At 33.1% G+C, this 20192-nt stretch overlaps 1 protein-coding gene across 4 annotated transcripts; it reads right to left on the reverse strand.

The window, feature by feature from the left end:
* Positions 1 to 1303: 1303 nt before the first annotated feature.
* Positions 1304 to 17387, reverse strand: LOC130803122 (zinc finger BED domain-containing protein DAYSLEEPER-like). Of its 4 annotated transcripts, none has more exons than XM_057667307.1 (7): positions 9528 to 17387; positions 9138 to 9450; positions 8914 to 9040; positions 8374 to 8440; positions 8183 to 8262; positions 6922 to 8078; positions 6747 to 6802 (listed from the first exon to the last, which is right to left on the reverse strand). In XM_057667307.1, exons 1-6 carry the CDS (start codon positions 9900 to 9902, stop codon positions 8072 to 8074), a joined length of 969 nt encoding a protein of 322 aa, XP_057523290.1. In that variant the 5' UTR covers positions 9903 to 17387; the 3' UTR covers positions 6747 to 6802; positions 6922 to 8071. The 4 variants fall into 4 exon arrangements, with proteins under 4 accessions (XP_057523292.1, XP_057523290.1, XP_057523289.1 ...); XM_057667306.1 differs by having other exon boundaries at positions 8905 to 9040; XM_057667309.1 differs by lacking the exons at positions 8183 to 8262; positions 8374 to 8440; positions 8914 to 9040; positions 9138 to 9450; positions 9528 to 17387 and adding exons at positions 1304 to 1760; positions 5066 to 5191; positions 6071 to 6169; positions 6525 to 6632 and having other exon boundaries at positions 6747 to 6813; positions 6922 to 7226.
* Positions 17388 to 20192: the final 2805 nt, after the last annotated feature.

A 20192-nucleotide genomic window follows, 5' to 3' on the forward strand; every position in this document is an offset into this window, starting at 1 on the left:
ATGAGCCATGCTGTGCCTGGGTCTGACACGAGCCTTCTTGTGCCTTGCTAAATACTAAAAATTAGGCCCCTACATGGCACATTGAACTAGCATGCCGAGTTGTGGGCAAATTCACCATTGATTTTACTTTTAATTTGAGAAAAATTGAATCGTGTCTACCTGCCTCATCATGGACATGACATTTTTTCAAAGCGTGAAACCATATATCGTCGTGCCTGAATTGCCCTGCGTGCTGGCCTGCTAGGCCAGCCAGTTCTCATATCTAGCAATGACTTGTGCAAAGAAAATGATAAGTCTTTGCTGCATAAATTACAAACTTGGACAAACACATGAAGGACGGAGTAATCGCATTGGTGAGAAATTAGGCCCTACTCTTAGACCTTGTTTGGTATAGTTTTTTTTTAAGGGTATGAAAGGGAAATAATTATGCATTTTTCTTACTATATGTTCGTTACAAGTTTTTGATAACTATTTTTTGTTTCCATGAGGTAACAAATATCCTTACTTTGCCCCTTAATTTGTTACCAATTAGAAAACTCCGGTAACAAATTCCAAGCCATTTACATCTTTCTTGTTTTTATTTTGGTTCTTATATTTTAATATTTTCACTCTGTCCGACTAATAATTATCAAATAGATATAAAAACTTTTGTTTCTTGATTTCTTCTTACAATCTCTCTCCTCAACTTTTTGTTTTCATCTTTTAATTTTTTTGTATTGATCTTAAATTTCCTATTCTATTTAAATCAATTTCAATCAGAAAATCATAGGTTATACCAAACAACCTACAACAAAAACATTTACCGTTTCTCTTATCCTTTATTTGCTTCCTTTCTATTACATTTTCAGTCTTCATACCAAACACCCCTTAATTTGCTGCATAAACTACAAATCCCAAAGGGCTTCAATCTCAATGAAGTTGGCACCAAGGCATTGTCTTTTGTGCAAGGGGTCTAATTGGGTGATTCAACCAAGGCTAGAGCTACAAGGGGAGATCAGATGGCTGATAATCCACTGAATATGGCTAATGACCATGTTAAGTGGCTCAGAGCTTGTTATCCTGTTGGTGGCTAAAAAATTTTGGACAAAAATTCATAAAAAAAAAAGAAAGACTAAAATTAGATGTTCAAAACAAATTTGATGACTCAAAATCTACCTGACCTTGTAACTGAACTCGATTTGACCCGACTTCAAAAATGATTTACAATTATATAAAAAACAAGATGGACACAAAACCCGAATTCAAACTGACTCAAAACACCTAACTCGAAATCAACCTAATGACCCGAATAAACACCTCTAACTAAAATGAACATAATTTTTATTTAACATACTAGTATTGAAACAATGTTCTTCCTAACTAAATACACGAAAAAAGAACACATGCTAGTTTATTGCGTGTTCAATTGAAGGAAAGACGGGCTGCAGCCTGCATCTATGTTTTCTGGCTTCATCCGGCTAAGTTTCAAGTTTTAACAATATAACGTTAAACTTCTTCGCCACAACCTACATCGGTATCGTACTAAAGGCGGGCTTTTCCTGGGATCAACTCGTAAAAAACTACCACAAGTAACGACACTCATTGATAAACAACCAGAAGTAATGGCTGGTTGGGAGTAATAATTCAATTGTATCTTGAATCTTGGAATCTTATCAGTAAATTTGACTTGTATGTAGTGATGTCTTGATCATCTGCGGAGTCTGGAACAGACCTAATTGCCGAAACAGCTCCAGCTCGGTGTAAGGCAGCAGCAGCTTCGTCTACATAAGAGAATGCCATTAGAGAGCTGCATTTCTTGTTTATGTCCAAAAAATGAATAAAGGGATAACGGTGCGGTGAAAAATATACAAGCAAAAACTAACATGCTAACGTTGAAACATCATCTATTACTTAAATCTTAAGTCTCCATATCATTGCTTATGTGACGAGGAATCGGTTAGTCCAATTAGCTAATACGTGGGAACTCGACCAGGGCACTTGATCACTGTGAGTTTCTGATCAATCTAATAGACCAGTCTACCCCAGTCATATCCGAAAAAGGTCAAGTAACATCTAACGGGCATAGAAACCCCATTCCTCGGTTGTGTACAGATTGGGATGACAGGATTCTGTTGAAATTTGTTAGCCATAGACCTTTGACATCTTCCCACAAAAGCATGAGATAAATCTATACGACTGCACCCTTATAAACCTAATCCGAACTCTACTAAACTTGATGCATACTTGAATTTTATCTTGTTTATAACTAAGCTTATGTCATGGAGAGCATGAGTAACATTAAGCATACCATTAAAGGCATAGAGCAAAAACAAGGACGCATCATAAAAGTTTTCAAAATAAAAAAGAACCGAGATTTTCCATGTTGTAAAGGTGTAAGAAAACCTTGTTTGGGCCCGTTTCGAGGAATATTTCATGGTTTCGGCCAATATTTGGTGTTACAATAACCGCATAACTATCGTTACCACATCGGTATATCTGTTAGCGCAATTGTGACTATTACTGCATTTTTCATTATGGTTAGAAGTTCCTTAAAAATTCAACAACATAGAAACAAAAAGAATTTCTTGAGTCAATAACATGCTTATCCTCCGACTCTCCTAGTTTACAGTGCCAACTCAAGAGGTTCTCTAAAGACATTATATTGCCGATAGGAGATTTATATATTCGTACAAGAAATTAGAAATACAAAACAATTTTCTTTTTAAAAAAGAAGTAAAACGAAGGAATAAATGAGACAAAAGGATGCTAGGAGTCAACTTGGCCATGTTTAATTCACCTCAAAAAAATAAACAATTAGTATTAATAAGTAAAAATCAATTTTAATATGAAAAAATCAATTACAATCCATAAAAATTAGTTTTACTCCGTACACCCCAATTATAATTCATAACTAAAAATTAGTTACAATCGATAAAAATCAATTTTAATCAGATTCAATTAGTAAAAAATCAGTCATAATCAGCAAAAACATATTTTGATCAGAGAATCATTTTCAATCAGTTAAAATCGGTTGAATTTGTAAAAAGGCTTTAGTTGCATCTTGTAGGTTCACATCAAATTGAATAACAAGGACTCCTGAAGAATAAAGGTACCAAAAACGGACTCAACATCTTCAAATCATTGAAAATCTCTTTTCTCCGTAAATACTACAAATTACCAAGGTCACAGGTAAATCTCATTAATTATGTTCGCTTTCAACATAGACAACTTGACGCAGAAAAACAAACAATACGAGGAATAGACAGATTGTAACACGGAGATTGAATGAACGAAAGAAGAAAAAAACTACTTTTTTTGGGAGTGATCTGTTGGACGATCTAAATTACGAACTCCAATAACAGGAATAAGCCCTAATTAGGGTAGCCAGAAAACAGCAAACACACCCTCATTGCTACATGAGAACTGTTGTATAATCTTGGTGCCTTCAATTTGTATTTGTTTTTTTAGTTTAATGGTTGTGTGGCCGTTTCGGAACATATAATAAACTGTCGAAATGTTGTGATATTGTCGACGTAATGTCACAGGACAACTTACAACACATTCCACAATGAAACTAATTGCTCAAGACAAACAACATCGTATTGTCTTCAAGAATCAAGGCATTATTAAGTCAAATGATAAACATATTACTTGTGGCAACATTACATGAAAACAGATTTTGGGTGTCAGCTAAAAGACTAGCCTAGTAGGTGAGAGAGCTCATTTACTCTAAACCTCACACTAGTTGCCAATAGAACCGATGTGGGACAAAATTCCATAACCTTGTAATGGCCTCAAATCCATTTCGTTACGTTTAAACCCCCATATATTCCAACGTCCTCGTTGGTCATGAGTGGCTTAACCCATACCACCACTTCGAGTTGGATCTTTGTTGGTCACGGCTACATTGTTTATGAATGGCTTAACCCAGGCCAACACTCCGAGTCAACTCTACTACCATTGTCATAAAATAAACAAGAGAATTCACCCAAAAGACAAGCCTTGTAGGTGAAGACCACATTTACTCTATAAACCTCACAAGTCCATTCAATTACAGACTCTTTGGTCACTTTGTAGATCTTTTAATACATTTAAAAGCTTAAGTTATAATCACTTATGTTTTGCACATTAGTCAATATGACTACTTATCATGGAAATCCTAACTGATAATCTAAATGTCCAACATTAGTAAAACACAAAATGTCGCCTTTCCTAACATATAGGACAAGTTATTTCACACAGGAGATCCTTTATAGAGTAAGTAATACATTCTTTGTTTCTTTAAGTTGCAGCACTTACATTTTGATATCATATTAGTTGCAAGCTTCGAGACATTCTATTCTTGGAATGCTACCCCTACTTTCTTATTTTTAATCATTCCTACTTACTCTCACGTTTTCTTCTCTTTATTCATGTGCCCCACTTGATTCCTCTCCCTGTATCTTTTTAAAGATTTTGCAATCCCTTTGATTGCACCTATTGCATTTTGTAAGGTCGTTTAACTTACAAAAAATCGCCAATTGAAAACATTAAAAAAAAAAAAAAACCCAAAATGTAATGAGAAGTACTAAATGACAACTTCTCATAAAATAGTGCAAGGAAGTATTAGTTATACATACCAACCATTTTTAACCCATCAAGTCCTGTAACACAGTACCTTCATCAACATTGCAAGATTGCCCCTCTAAAACTACATACTAACCAAGGCATCAAGGAGAAAAATGAGTAATATGAGCAAGTAGGGTTCCATTCATTAAAAGGATTTGATCATAAATCAAACAAAAGTTGGAGTGAAGGATCTATATGCTATGGTTGAAATATCTGTTCATGCTGAACATCAAGGTTCATATGAAAAAGCCATCGACAACAATGGCGTAGTAAATAAAGGGTGATGTCAACATACCTCCACAAGATGTAATATCTTTGATTCAAACCTAAACTAAAAAGAAATATGTTATGAAAAAAAGGCTAAGACTTTCGGGTCTTAAGCATCAATAAATATAGTTCTTTAGTGCAACAACCCATAAGTGCTAAGATAGTCTTTTGAAACCATTTAAGTATATAGAATGCAATAGCTTAATCTTACCTGAATCTGAAAGAGCAGAAAGAGCTTTAAGTGCTTCTTTTCGCGTTTTGTTGTCTTTAGCAGAGTCCAGCATTTTGACAAGCTCTTCCGCTCCACCCATCTCTAAAATCTTCAGCCTCCTTTCATCTACAACACAAGTTGGCCACAGACAAATTAGTCTAAAATACCTCGTCCTTTTATAAGCTCTTTAAATTGCATTTAAGAGAAAATATATAGTCCCTCTTTCCTAAATCAGCGTCAACATATCCTAACCCCTCATACTTAAGAACATGACACACTTGAAGTTGTATCACTTCTTCCATCTTTTCATCATTTAGTTTAGGCAGTGGGCTTATAAGACCGCCTAATCCAAACCTTTCAATCATGTTACCATTAGCTAATGAAATGGGAATACAAGAGCTGTACACAAATCACTTTAAACAACAGACACGAGTTCTATAGAGCAGTGCCCACTCTACCAATTGCTTAACAGCAAATGGTGCTTTACAAGCGATAGCACACTACTGAATATCGCAAGTAAAAGTTCCAGAGTATTTCACAAGAAAGCATATCAAAAATGTGATGTGAACTCCAGTAAATAAATGAACTGAAACCTATGAGTGTCTTCTGAAAATTTTTGAGTTTACACAATCAGATAGTTGCATTAATATGCAGCATCCATATAACATAGCCATGGACATACATACATGCCGTGTAGTTTTTTGTCAGAAGTACAGAACATCACTATGAAAGATCCCAATTCCATCTTGCGAGATAATCCAACCAAAAAAAGATCAAAATTAAGATATAAATATGCAGTACGCCCTCCATCACAAAAGTTTGACAATTAACATTGCAACTATAAGTTATCAGAAATAGCTGACAAGAAGAAGATACAAACGATATCAGCTCATTATCATACTTTCCACCAATACAAACATATTGTTAAGAACTACTACCAACATCTAGCTCCTATAAGTTATCAGAAAAATGATTCACATGAAATGGAAAAACACAGAAAAATACCATCGACAGCGAAACGAGCAAGCCTAGATGCTCCCATTCTCTTAAATAAAGGATCTTTAACTTGCAAAAGTGACACAGATTGCTGAATTAAGTTATCTCCTGCCAAATGTAATGAACAAAAACACATAAAATAAGTAAAATTAAAAAAATATACTCCTATGCCGCACTAAGATTGCTACATTTGACTTCAAAAACTCTCGTATTAAACTTAAATGTTGCAATCTCAATGGGATGGGGGAATACAAGTCAATTGTACATCTAAGGACGAGATTGCCACTTTCTTATTCCAAACAAGAATCCCAAATCATAAAGAAGCCAAAATTATACTCCCTTTGTTCTTTTTTTCTTCCGGTTTACTTTTTTGGTAGTTTTCAAAGCAAATTTTCAGTCTCTAATAAAAATTATAAAATGTATAATAAAAAGTAAAAACATTAAATAAGGGAGGGAGTAATACCCATATAAGGAAAAAGCTGGTAACCGACAGCAGTAGCAGTGCCAGCAAATATAAGTTTAAGCAACCATCCAACTTTTCTCTCAGCTTCCTCTTCCATGCTTATTTCTTCTGAAAAATTCAAAAATTGCAATCCCCAATTCAAAATCTATCTCAAACAAACAAAATAAAGAAATAAATTCATTATATTTTGCATTAATCACAAAAACAGGCAAAAATTGTGACCTTTAGTTTTGAACAATGAAGAAGTGCTACTAGATTGTACATTTCTTGGTTTAAATCTGCAAAAATACTTTAAAAAATGGAACAAATGTATATAATCAATAGAAAGAAAACCCAGAAAATGGGAACTTCAATTTTTGTTGAAAAACAAATGATGATTGAATAAAAGGAAACTCACAGAATAAAGTTGAGATGCTAATCCACGCATTGATTTGGGAAAGTTGAGGAAGATTTGAAGCTTTTGATTAGTAAAGCTTTAATGGAGTCTGGAATGAAATTCTATGTTTTTCACAGTTGTTATTTGTTAACTCTTTCCTTGAGATTTTTTGCAGTTTTGTTGATTGACCTACAAAAAATTAATTCGAGTTTGCAATGATAATTGTTGGGCTCTTTCCTTCTTTGCTGATAGTTTGATCCTCGGATCGACTCCAAGATTAAGGTTTTGGGTTGATTTTTTTTAAGAGCTTGGCTAGGTTATGTTTAGTTACCTAAAAAAAAATGATGAGTGAAAATTAATTTTAATAATTAAAAATTAATTGTAATCAACAAAATCAGTTATTATCAGTGTAAATTAGTTATAATTAGTAAAAATCATGTTTAATTAGTATAACTCGATTATAATTTATAATTAAAAATCAATTACAATCAATATCTCAATCAGTTACAATCAGTTAAAATTAATTTTGATTAGTTTCAATCGCTAATAACCAATTAAATCAAGTCAACAAAATAGGGCCTTAAAGTGGTGAAGTTAAGTCAAAAACTTTAATAGGACGAATTCAATAAGTAGACTAAAATAAGAGGTGGGCAATTTTAAAGAGAAAATATTTTTGATAAAAAAGGGGTGGTAGGTATTTTCTCTTCACTTTACCAACTTAATATTTTAGGTAATAGTTCTCACTAACTTTTTAAAAATCTTGTCTACACAATTCTATTATTTTATTTTATATTAATTACAAAGTGCGTTACATAAAATGAACATTTAAAACTTATTGTGTTACACTAGACTAAATTTAGAGTGATCCATCATATAAGTTTTTATTAACCTAACTATTTTCCTTCAAAGAAAAAAATCCGGCTATGTAAGTAAGACCTTGTATTTCGGAATACACCACTCGTTCTGTTCTATCCACAGATCTACAGTATCCTCTACCAAAAGCTTTCAGCGAAGATATTAAACTAACAAAAACTGAGAAACCCAATCATTACAACAAACGAGAAACCAAGTGTTGATTAGATTAGGCAACGAAATGTTCAAACTTTATCTAGCCAGCAAGTGATCTCCCGCGAACCTTGCGCCCTCGACAAACTAGCAACTATCAGAATACCTATTTCCTGCCAACATGAAAAATTGCACCAAGTTAACATCTAAACTTCCAGGTCTCGAGTCTCGACATGGAAAACAGGAAGCCACTAACATGAAAAGAAAAACCGCTAACCTGTTGCTCTTAGCTGATGGAACGATTATTCCTCTCTTCTCAAGACTCTTAAACCTGTCCCTTGCTAACGTGCAACACGCCTAAACAAAACGAGCAATATTAATCAAGAGTGAGGCAATATAGAAGTGAAGTCAAGCAACGGCACACACACAGCAGAAGTGTGCGTAAAGATTATTTTAGAAAAAGCGAACCTTGAGCTTGCGGAGGGATCCAGTAATTGCTTCCGTTAAGAGGACTCGAGTTGGGGCAGGCTCAAACCTGAAATCGAAATTGACGGGTTAAGTTGAAGAAAATAAGCATATGTTGAGACTACAACGTGAATGCAAAACAAAACTTCAGGCAGGTGGGTACTCGGAAATAAATTTTCATATTGGCTTTCTTGTTGATCAACGGTGATTACAATTAGACCTGGGAAAATGATCGGTCGGTCGGGTTTTGGGTCGAATCAATTTCGGTCGGGTCATTTTCGAGTCGAGTCAGTTTCGGATAAGGTCAGTTTCAGGTCGGATCACTCTGGGTTTCGGGCAGGTTCGGATTGATCCAACGGGTTATCATAAAACATTAGAATATCCAATCGACTAATTCAACATAAAAAAAAATCATTAAAATGTCTAAAATGCATCATACTACAAAAAAATATCCAAATGAATCAACTCAAACATACAACAATTTAAATATTAAAATTTAAAAGTATAAAAGTAAGAACATGTTAAATAGCAAATTGTTCAAACACTTCATCTTTATTTTGATTTTCTTCTTCGCCTTCATCTTCTTTTTCATCTTCATCTTCTAAATCTTTGTTAGCTTCTTCATTACACATTGGTTGAAGATCAACCTCTAATCCATTTTCAAGTGGATCTATCAACATAAAACAAATTCACAAAATAAACTATAGTTTTAACGAATTGAAGGTCATATTATTTGCATTCAAAACTCAAATAAATGATAAATTTACCTTCTTTTACTTTATAACCAAATAGCCAACTACGACTAGTAATTAAAGCCTCAGCAGTATCCAGTTGAAGAGAAACTCTATACTTAGTAAGCACTCTACCTCCTAAGCTAAAAGCTGACTCGGATGCAACAGTAGTAATTGGAATGGCTAATAAATCCCTTGCCATACGCTCAACCTGGGCATGTCGAGTTTCATTTGTTTTCCACCATTGCAATACATCTAGTTCAAGATGATGATCAAGCCTAGACTCCTCAAGATAAATATCAAATTGTGACAAATTTCCACTAGTCCCTCCAGCAAAAGATGAAAATCCCTATTAAAGTACTAGTAATTAGAAGGTTAAAATAATAACAATACAATTATAAAAAACTTCGAAAAAAAAATACTTACAGGAAGATCATCATCCACGACATTACTACTAGCTTCATGGCCATAGGGAGTATCATTCCTTACATACTCCGCAAATAAATCATAGAGTTTGTCTTTGACTTGGTTGGCTTTCCAGGATCCATTTTGAGGATCCAAGTGTTCAAAACAATATTTGATCAATTGAAATTTATAACGAGGATCCATCATGGCAGCAAAAGAAAGAACACTATAATTTTCCCAATATTTATCAAATTTATTTTTCATATTCTTTGCCATATCTTTTAAAAACTCATCTTCACTATCAGCATATTGTATCAACAAATATTCGATTCTCCACACACTTTTAAAGTACAAGTTGGCAGTTGGATAATTTACAATATACAGTAATCCTGTCATATACTTGATCCCGCCTAAATATGTTTGTGAGATAATTGTCTCTTAATTCAAGCTTTGCTAGAGTTTTACCGGCACAAATATAAACTTTCTAACAGTCTTGTTTCACTTCATAGTTCAAACAAGTGTACGAAAATCAAATGACAATCATATTTCCGTTCCAAAATACTTGTAACGTTTGACTTTTCACGCAGTTCAATACACTAATTCAATCTTTAATATTTCTAATTTTGTATAATAAAAAATTATAAAAAATTGATATTTGTTAAAATATAGTGTGAAAGGTAATTAATGAATTTACCCTAATGTGAATGCATTTAATGTTATTGTAGGTAGAACTTGCCTATAAATATACACCAATATACGAAAAACACGCATTAATGAGTAAAAACATTTCCATCTTTTAACTTTCACTCATTCTACTTCCAAGGTAATACGCTATCAGCACGAGCTCCACCTTTAATAATCAAGAAGGTAATATTTTTTAAAACCTAATTAAGCATTTTTTTTCATCGGTACCCACAAATGGACCAATAATCAAATGATATCAACATCGTCATCCAAGGTATTTCTAACACATTTTTATATTTTATAATCAGCTCTGACATAATAATCCCAATAATACAGATGGTCTACCAGTACCACCAACTCGTAATTCAGGTATACGACCAACTAATAATCCTCTAGTCCCACCGACTAATATTCCACCAGTACGACCAACAAATAATTCATCAACACAACCAACTATTAATGCTCCAACAACATCAACTGAAAAAAAAAACTCAAAGTAATAAAAGAACTAAAGATGATGAAGGAGAAAAAAGTACGTTGCAAGACAAAAAAACCCATAAAATAATTTATTGGACAATACAAGGACAATTTATTGCTTTTGTTATTATTTTATTTTATACTGCCTATATGGCTGGTTAACTATTTTTTTACCGCCTAATTGGACGGTTAGTATTATTTATTTCTATTGTTATTATTCTTTAAACCGTCTATATTGCTGGTTAATTGTTTTTCTTTTACCGCCTAAATGGACGGTTAGCATTTTTTTTTTCATTCTCGTATATTAATATGTGCATTTTTATTTGTATTTATATCTATGTACATTTTTTTTCCATTCACCTTTTACTTTACGTATATATAAATAATACGGTATATTATACAATTTGGGATAACCCTCCATAAAAACGGATTACCCAATATTTTTACCACATATCCCTTATCCTTTCAACTTTACTCTTTACATCAAAAACCCTCCTTCTCCTTCCACCGACAATGTACTCCCATAACAAAAACAATCCATCTTCTTCCTCTTCCCATAACATTAAGAATTATAATTATGAAGAAGTAATTTATTTTAAAGCGGAAACAAAATGCATATGATTTTCTTTGTCATATTTTTTGTTTATTAGTGCATTTTGTATGATAATTTATACTAACATATTGTGTATATGTTATTTTTTTTTTACGCTCTTTAGCATTAATTGTCTTTGATTTTATCTATTTTTTTTTCATTCTTCTCATTATTATTATTTCTCTTGTTCTTGATTTATTTGTAACTTTAATTCATAATAATAAACCAAAGGGGAAAAGATAATGAAATTAAAACATCATAATTTTTCTTATGATTTATTATTATGAAAATATAAGAATTATTGCATTTTCATACTTACAAAACAATTATATATTATGTAGCAAGTATGGCAGAGATTACCAAAAGATTATTCAACATACTATACTCAAGAAGATGCCATCTTGAACTTAGAAACTCAAGGACTTAAACATACTGTATTGGAAGTAAAAGAAAAGGATCCAATAGATGGAACTCAAACTACCAAAATAAAGGTAGCTACAAATCAAGAAAAGGCCAAAGCATTAGTCCTCTTGAGGCATCAAATTCATGATAGCCTTAAATCTGAATATTTATTCATAAAAGATCCCAAAACATTGTGGGACTCCCTTGTTGAAAGATTTGATCACCACAAAATGGTGTTTCTTCCACAAGCTAGCCATCAGTGGAAGAATTTCTGATTTTAAGACTCTCAGTGAGTACAATTCAACATTATACCGAATTGCATCAATGTTACAATACTGTGAGCACCCAGTGATTGATGCAGAAATGATTGAACTCACATTATCTACTTTTCATCCATCAAATATCATTCAGCAACAACAATATAGTGAAAGAAATTTCAAAAGATATTCAGATCTGAGTGTAGTACTCTCACTGGCTGAACAACATAATGATCTTGTTTGGAAAAATCTAATATGAGAGACCTATTGGATCTCAAGCTATCCGTGAGACACACTCTACTGAAACACATGTGCCTGAAGCACATGCTGTTGAAAATAAAGGTTGTGGAAATTATAATAACCGCAGTAGCAGACGCGGAAATTTTCGAGGAAAATGACAAGGACAAGGTCGTGGAAATTTTAATGGACATGGTAGAAAGTTTCAAGGATTCGGTAGAGGCCACTTTCCCCAAAATGGTTATTACAATAATAATTCTCGAAGGGGAAAATAAGTTGAAGTTAAAACTTAGAGAGATAAGGAGGAAGTAGAATGAGTAAAAATTAGAAGATGGAAATATTTTTACTTATTCATGTGTTTTTGTTTTACATTGGTGAACTTCCATATTTATAGGCAAGTTCTACCTACAATAACATTGAATGCATTCACATTAGGGTAAATTTATTAATTACCTTTCACACTATATTTCAACACTCCCCCTTGAATGCATTCTAATTATTAAAAAAAAAGAATAAAATATTATTACAATATATTAAAAACCTTGTCAGAAAAAACCCAATAGGATAAAAACCTGAACGAAGGGAAAAAGAATGCAGTGAGTATGACTTTCTCCCTGAGTTCAACAAATATTTTGTAGATGACACATTCCAATTTTATGTACAAGTTGTTCGAACCTCTTTAATGGAAGGGCCTTTGTGAACAAATCTGCAAGATTTTCGCTTGATTGAATTTGTTTGACTTTTACTATTTTATACTTCTGTAGGTCATGTGCGAAGAAAAGTTTTGGTGCTATGTGTTTGGTTCTATCCCCCTTTATGAATCCTTCACTAACTTGTTCAGTACAACCAGTATTGTATTTAAAAATTATAATTGGAGGATTTTTTATCGAGCTTATCCCACATTCTTCTTGAATATGACTAATTACTGACCTTAACCAAACACATCCTCTACTTGTTTCATAAAGGGCGATCAATTCTGCATGGTTTGATGATGTAGCTGTCAGGTCTGTTTTGTAGATCTCCAAGATATTGCGGTATATGTGAATACATATAAATTTTGTGATTTAGTCTTATGGGGATCTGATAAGTATCTAGCATCTGCGTATCCAACAAGAGTAGCATCTTGCTTTGATCGATAAAATAACCCGAGATCTTTAGTTCCTTAAAGGTAGCGCAACAAATGTTTTATCTCACTCCAATGTCTCTTTGTTGGTGAATTGCTATATCTAACCACTTCATCTTTCTCATTCCTTTTTCTTACAAACACCCATTTATAACCAACCGGTTTTATACCGTTTGGTATTTAGGTAATTTGTCTAACAACTTCTCGTTTCTCAAGTGACTTTAATTCTGCTTGAATAGCATCTTTCCATTTTGGCCAATCATTCTTATGCCGACATTTTTGTATCGTTCTATATAATTTTCATCATTTGTTATTTTAGTGGCAATTGAATGAGCAAATGCATCATTAACAATATCATTTTCATCAAGAAAGTATTTGTTACAAATGTGGCATGACAGGGCATCGTTCACGTACATGTCGGACTACCAAACATTTGGTGGAGCTATATCTAGCTTTCCAAAAGAAAAAGGGGAAACGTGTGGAAACAAACTGTAATGAAGCAAGCACCTCAATGCCTAATGTTGATCCTTATAATAAAGCAAGCACCTCAATGCCTAATCTTGACCTTTCAGACTTCTATTTGGATGGCGATGAAAATGATAAAGAATATAACGAAGATATTTGAATTTTTCTAAACAATGTTGTGATGCTTACTTAGTTGTATTTTCTTTTTATATGCAATCTTTTTTTTTATGTATTTATATCATCTAAGGTTAATGAAATTTCATTTTAACTAATTATCTATTTATTTAATATGAAGATATGGATCAGTTTGAAAATGGATTCAAATATCAATGCCTGTTAGACACCATCATCAAATATCTCAACAAGCACCGGTTTTATATCAATACGATATAATCCTGATGAGTATGCTGGTAATTTTTCATAAACGCTTTTTTTCCTCATTTCTCAGATGTGATGCATAAATATTCAGCATGATTTTCGGTCATTGTTTCTAAATGATAACCATTTTGGCGTACATCTTTGAAACTTATGAGATTTCGTCGAAATTTACTCGAATATAAAGCATCATCAATTACTAGTTTTGTCCTATTTGGAAGTATTATTCGAGCTTTTCCATATCCTTCTATTAGTTTGGTAGTTCCAGAGGTTGTGGTGACATCTGCTTCCACCATCTTCAACTCAAAAAAGTATTCTTTGCGCTTTAGCATAGTGTGAGTTGTTCCACTATCTAGGAGGCATTGATATTTGAATCTATTTTCAAACTGATTCATATCTTCATATTAAATAAATAGATAATTAGTTAAAATAAAATTTCATTAACCTTAGATGATATCAATACATAAAAAAAATTGCATGTAAAAAGAAATACAACTAAGTAAGCATCACAACATTGTTTAGAAAAATTCAAATATCTTCGTTATATTCTTTATCATTTTCATCGCCATCCAAATAGAAGTCTGAAAGGTCAAGATTAGACATTGACGTGCTTGCTTTATTATGAGGATCAACATTAGGCATAGAAGTGCTTGCTTCATTAAAGTTTGTTTCCACACCTTTTCCCTTTTTCTTTTGGGAAGCTAGATATAGTTCCACCAAATGTTTGGTAGTCCGACATGTACGTGCCCAATGCCCTGTCATGCCACATTTGTAACAAATACTTTCTTGATGAAAATGATATTGTTAATGACGCACTTGCTCATTCAATTGCCACCGAAATAACACATGATGAAAATGATATAGAACCAAGAACGATACAAAAATGTCGGCATAAGAATGATTGGCCAAATGGAAAGATGTTATTCAAGCAGAATTAAAGTCACTTGAGAAACGAGAAGTTTTTAGACAAATTACCCAAACACCAAATGGTATAAAACCGGTCTGTTATAAATGGGTGTTTGTAAGAAAAAGGAATGAGAAAGATAAAGTGGTTAGATATAAGTCAGGACTTGTAGCACAAGGTTTTTTCCAAAGACCAGGGATTAATTATGAGGAAACGATATTCTGCAGTAGTAAATGCAACTACACTAAGATTTTTGATAAGTTTAACTGTCTCAAACAGGTTGCAAATGCGTCTTATGGCTGTTGTGACCGCATATTTATATGGATCACTTGATACAGACATTTATATGAAAGTCCCTGAAGGACTTAATTACCAGAAAACCACAAATCACGAGAAATGTTTTCCATAAAGCTGAAAATGTCACTTTATGGACTAAAACAATCTAGAAGAATGTGGTACAACCGTCTTAGTGAATATCTCCTGAAGAAGGATTTGAAAATGATCAAATCAGTCCTTGTTTATTTATTAAACGAACTCAATCAGGATTTCCTATAGTTGCAGTTTATGTTGATGATTTAAACATCATTGGAACTCCCAAAGAGCTTGAACAAACTGCAAAACACCCGATGAAAGAATTTGAAATGAAAGATCTTGGAAATCAAAATTTTGCCTTGGATTACAGATAGAGCACATAAGGGGTGGAATCTTTGTGCACCAATCCAACTATACAGAAAAGGTTCTAAAAAGATTTCATATGGACAAAGTTCATCCGTTGAGCTCTCCAATGATAGTGCGATCATTAAAACCAAAAGATGATCCATTTCGACCTTGTGAAGAAGACGAGGAGATTCTTGGCCCTGAAGTGCCATACTTAAGCGCAATTGGAGCTCTGATGTATCTAGCTAATAATACAAGACCTGATATTGTTTTCACTGTTAATTTATCAGCTAGGTACAGCAATTCACCAAGAAAGAGACATTGGAGTGGAATAAAACATTTGTTGCGCTACCTTCGAGGAACTAAAGATCTCGGGTTATTTTATCGATCAAAGCAAGATGCTACTCTTGTTGGATACACAGATGCTAGATACTTATCAGATCCCCATAAGACTAAATCACAAAATGGATATGTATTCGCATATGGAGGTACCGCAATATCTTGAAGATCCACAAAACAGACACTGACAGCTACATCATCAAGCCATGCAGAATTGATCGCCATTTATGAAACAAGTAGAGAATGTGTTTGGTTAAGGTCAGTAATTGGTCATATTTAAGAAGAATGTGGGATAAGCTCAATAAAAAATCTTCCAATTATAATTTTTGAAGACAATAACGGTTGTATTGAACAAGTTAGTGAAGGATTCATAAAGGGGGATAAAACCAAAACTTTTCTTCGCACATGACCTCCAGAAGTATAAAATAGTAAAAGTCAAACAAATTCAATCAAGCGAAAATCTTGCAGATTTGTTCACAAAGGTCCATCAAAGAGGTTCGAACAACTTGTACATAAAATTGGAATGTGTCTTCTACGAGATATTTGTTGAACTCAGGGAGAAAATCATACTCAATGCAAAGGTTTTTAATGAGGCAATATTAAATAGAAATATTGTAATAATAATTTACTCTTTTTTTTTAATAATTAAAATGCATTCAAGGGGGAATGTTGAAATATAGTGTGAAAGGTAATTAATAAATTTACCCTAATGTGAATGCATTCAATATTATTGTAGGTAGAACTTGCCTATAAATATGGAAGTTCACCAATGTAAAACAAAAACACATGAATAAGTAAAAACATTTTCATCTTCTAACTTTTACTCATTCTACTTCCTCCTTATCTCTCTAAGTTTTAACTTCAACTTATTTTCCCCTTCGAGAATTATTATTGTAATAACTATTTTGACAATTTTGGGGAAAGTGGCCTCTACCGTATCCTTGGAACTTTCTACCATGTCCATTAAAATTTCCACGACCTTGTCCTTGTCATCTTCCTCGAAAATTTCCGCGTCCGCTACCGCAGTTATTATAATTTCCACAACCTTTATTTTCAACATGTGTTTCAGGCACATGTGTTTCAGTAGAGTGTGTCTCACGGATAGCTTGAGATCCAATAGGTCTCTCATATTAGATTTTTCCAGACAAGATCATTATGTTGTTCAGCCAGTGAGAGTACTACACTCAGATCTGAATATCTTTTGAAATTTCTTTCTCTATATTGTTGTTGCTAAATGATATTTGATGGATGAAAAGTAGATAATATGAGTTCAATCATTTCTGCATCAATCACTGGGTGCTCACAGTATTGTAACATTGATGCAATTCGGTATAATGTTGAATTGTACTCACTGAGAGTCTTAAAATCAGAAACTCTTCCACTTATGGCTAGCTTTTGGAAGAAACACCATTTTGTGGTGATCAAATCTTTCAACAAGAGAGTCCCACAATGTTTTGGGATCTTTTATGAATAAATATTCAGATTTAAGGCTATCATGAATTTGATGCCTCAAGAGGACTAATGCTTTGGCCTTTTCTTGATTTGTAGCTACCTTTATTTCGGTAGTTTGAGTTCCATCTATTGGATCCTTTTCTTTTGCTTTCAATACAGTATGTTTAAGTCCTTGAGTTTCTAAGTTCAAGATGGCATCTTCTTTCCATTCTAGGAATTTTGTCCACTTAAGTATAGTATGTTGAATAATCTTTTGGTAATCTCTGCCATACTTGCTACATAATAATATAATTGTTTTGTAAGTATATGACAATGCAATAATTCTTATATTTTCATAATAATAAACCATAAGAAAAATTATGATGTTTTAATTTCATGATCTTCTCCCCTTTGGTTTATTATTATGAATTAAAGTTACAAATAAATCAAGAACAAGAGAAATAATAATAATAATAATATGACAAAGAAAATCAAAGACAATAAATGCTAAAGAGGGTAAAAAAAATAGCATATACACAATATGTTAGTATAAATTATCATACAAAATGCACTAATAAACAAAAAATATGACAAAGAAAATCATATGCATTTTGTTTCTGCTTCAAAATAAATTACTTCTTCATAATTATTATAATTCTTAATGTTACAAGAAGGACCACCAAACCCATGATTAAGGAGATAGATAATTTGAGTTTGGCAAAATTTTCTTCAAATCTAACAGTATGGGAAGAGGAAGAAGATGAATTGTTTTTGTTATGGGAGTACATTGTCGGTGGAAGGAGGAAGGAGAAGGAGGATTTTTAACGTAAAGAGTAAAGTTGAAAGGATAAGGGGTATGTGGTAAAAAATTGGGATAATCCGTTTTTATAGAGGGTTATCCCGAATTGTATAATATACCGTATTATTTAAAAAGAATGTGGGATAAGCTCGATAAAAAATTCTCTAATTATAATTTTTGAAGACAATACCGGTTGTATTGAACAAGTTGGTGAAAGATTCATAAAGGGGATAGAACCAAACACATAGCACCAAAACTTTTCTTCGCACATGACCTCCAGAAGTATAAAATAGTAAAAGTCAAACAAATTCAATTAAGCGAAAATCTTGCAGATTTGTTCACAAAGGCCCTTCCATCAAAGAGATTCGAACAACTTGTACATAAAATTGGAATGTGTCATCTACGAGATATTTGTTGAACTCAGGAGGAAAATCATACTCACTGCACTCTCTTTCCCTTCGTTCAGGTTTTATCCCATTGGGTTTTTCTTGACAAGGTTTTTAATGAGGCAATATTAAATAGAAATATTGTAATAATATTTTACTCTTTTTTTTAGTAATTAGAATGCATTCAAGGGGAGTGTTGAAATATAGTGTGAAACGTAATTAATAAATTTACCCTAATGTGAATGCATTCAATGTTATTGTAAGTAAAACTTGTCTATAAATATGGAAGTTCACCAATGTAAAAAAGAAAAAAAAACACATCAATGAGTAAAAACATTTTCATCTTCTAACTTTTACTCATTCTACTTCCTCCTTATCTCTCTATGTTTTAACAATATTAATAATCTTTACATTAAGACAAAGCAAACAAAGATCTCACTTAATTATGTATTTTAGATTAAAAACCAATCACAAATTAACGGTGATAAATGAATAATGCAATATTTTCAATGTTGCAAGTAATTTAGAACGGAGGAAATAAATGGCTACTATGCCGGGAAAGATTAGTACATACTTTCTCTTTCCCAAACGCGGAGGGCCTCCTTTTAATCTTTCTTCTTTTGCTGCCATTCGACGTATATGTCTTTTTTGCTTTTCCTCATCCTCTTTAGCTATTTCCTGAAGTATATCTGGTATGCTGCATGCAGAAAACCGAGAAATTTGATCATTAAAATATTAATATAAACATGATGAACCATGGAGGCAAGTACTCTTAATTCACTTGGTAAAGACTAAACCCTACGATCTCTTGGTTGCGAGTTTGAACCCCAAAAGAGAGAACACTTGGAAGCCGAAAAGAGGTTTACTTTCAAAAGTAAGGAACTAAATCCCTTCAACTCCCTTCCTTCCGAAACAATGTCGTTCCTAACAATTTTTGGGCCCTAGGCGAAATTTTTTTTAAAAAGGCCCGTATATAAGTAACGTTTCGGTTATTTTTTTCTCCAACTATGTAGTTCAGTAGTCATGAGCTTAACTGAAAAACCTTATGCTGCAAGTTCGATCCATGCTATAAGCTACTAATGCAAATACTAATTTTTTATTATAAGGGTTAACTCAACTTTGGGCACTTTGGGCCATTTTATGAGTTGGGCCCTAGGTGGTTGCACTTTAAAACTACCCTTAAGAACATAATCCGAAACATTCCCTCCAAATTTCTATCCAAACAAAAGATAATACATCCCTCCAAATCCACCCCTTCCTTTCCCTCAAGCCAAACACAACCTTAGGGTAGAGAGTAGAGACAACTGGCAATGTACCCTATGTGGTAATGGTTCATGCCTTGCCCTTAAAACTCGTCCGGTTGCATGGATCACCCATGTAGCCAAAGGTTTATCACCCACGTAAGTGGGTTGGCTCCTCATAAATTTAAAAAGGGCTATTCATTTGTGGACCTGTGGCTGTGGCAGATGTTACAAAAGCATACCTGTCAATTGCTTTCGAAAGATCTGTAATCTTTTTGGCTTCAGCTTCTGTTTTTTGCCGTTCCTTCTGCCTAATT

This window comes from Amaranthus tricolor, chromosome 16 (assembly GCF_026212465.1).
Source record: "Amaranthus tricolor cultivar Red isolate AtriRed21 chromosome 16, ASM2621246v1, whole genome shotgun sequence".
NCBI lineage: Eukaryota > Viridiplantae > Streptophyta > Magnoliopsida > Caryophyllales > Amaranthaceae > Amaranthus > Amaranthus tricolor.

Excerpts from the sequence above, each read along its gene's own strand:
- LOC130803122 (XM_057667306.1), bottom strand. The coding sequence starts at position 9,902 with ATGACAGGATTACTGTATATTGTAAATTATCCAACTGCCAACTTGTAC. Across the intron at positions 9,041-9,137 it reads TGGTTATAAAGTAAAAGAAG|ATCCACTTGAAAATGGATTA; the intron begins GTAAATTTATCA and ends TTATGTTGATAG. Across the intron at positions 8,441-8,904 it reads AAAGATGAAGTGTTTGAACA|GTTTGAGCCTGCCCCAACTC; the intron begins ATTTGCTATTTA and ends TTTCGATTTCAG.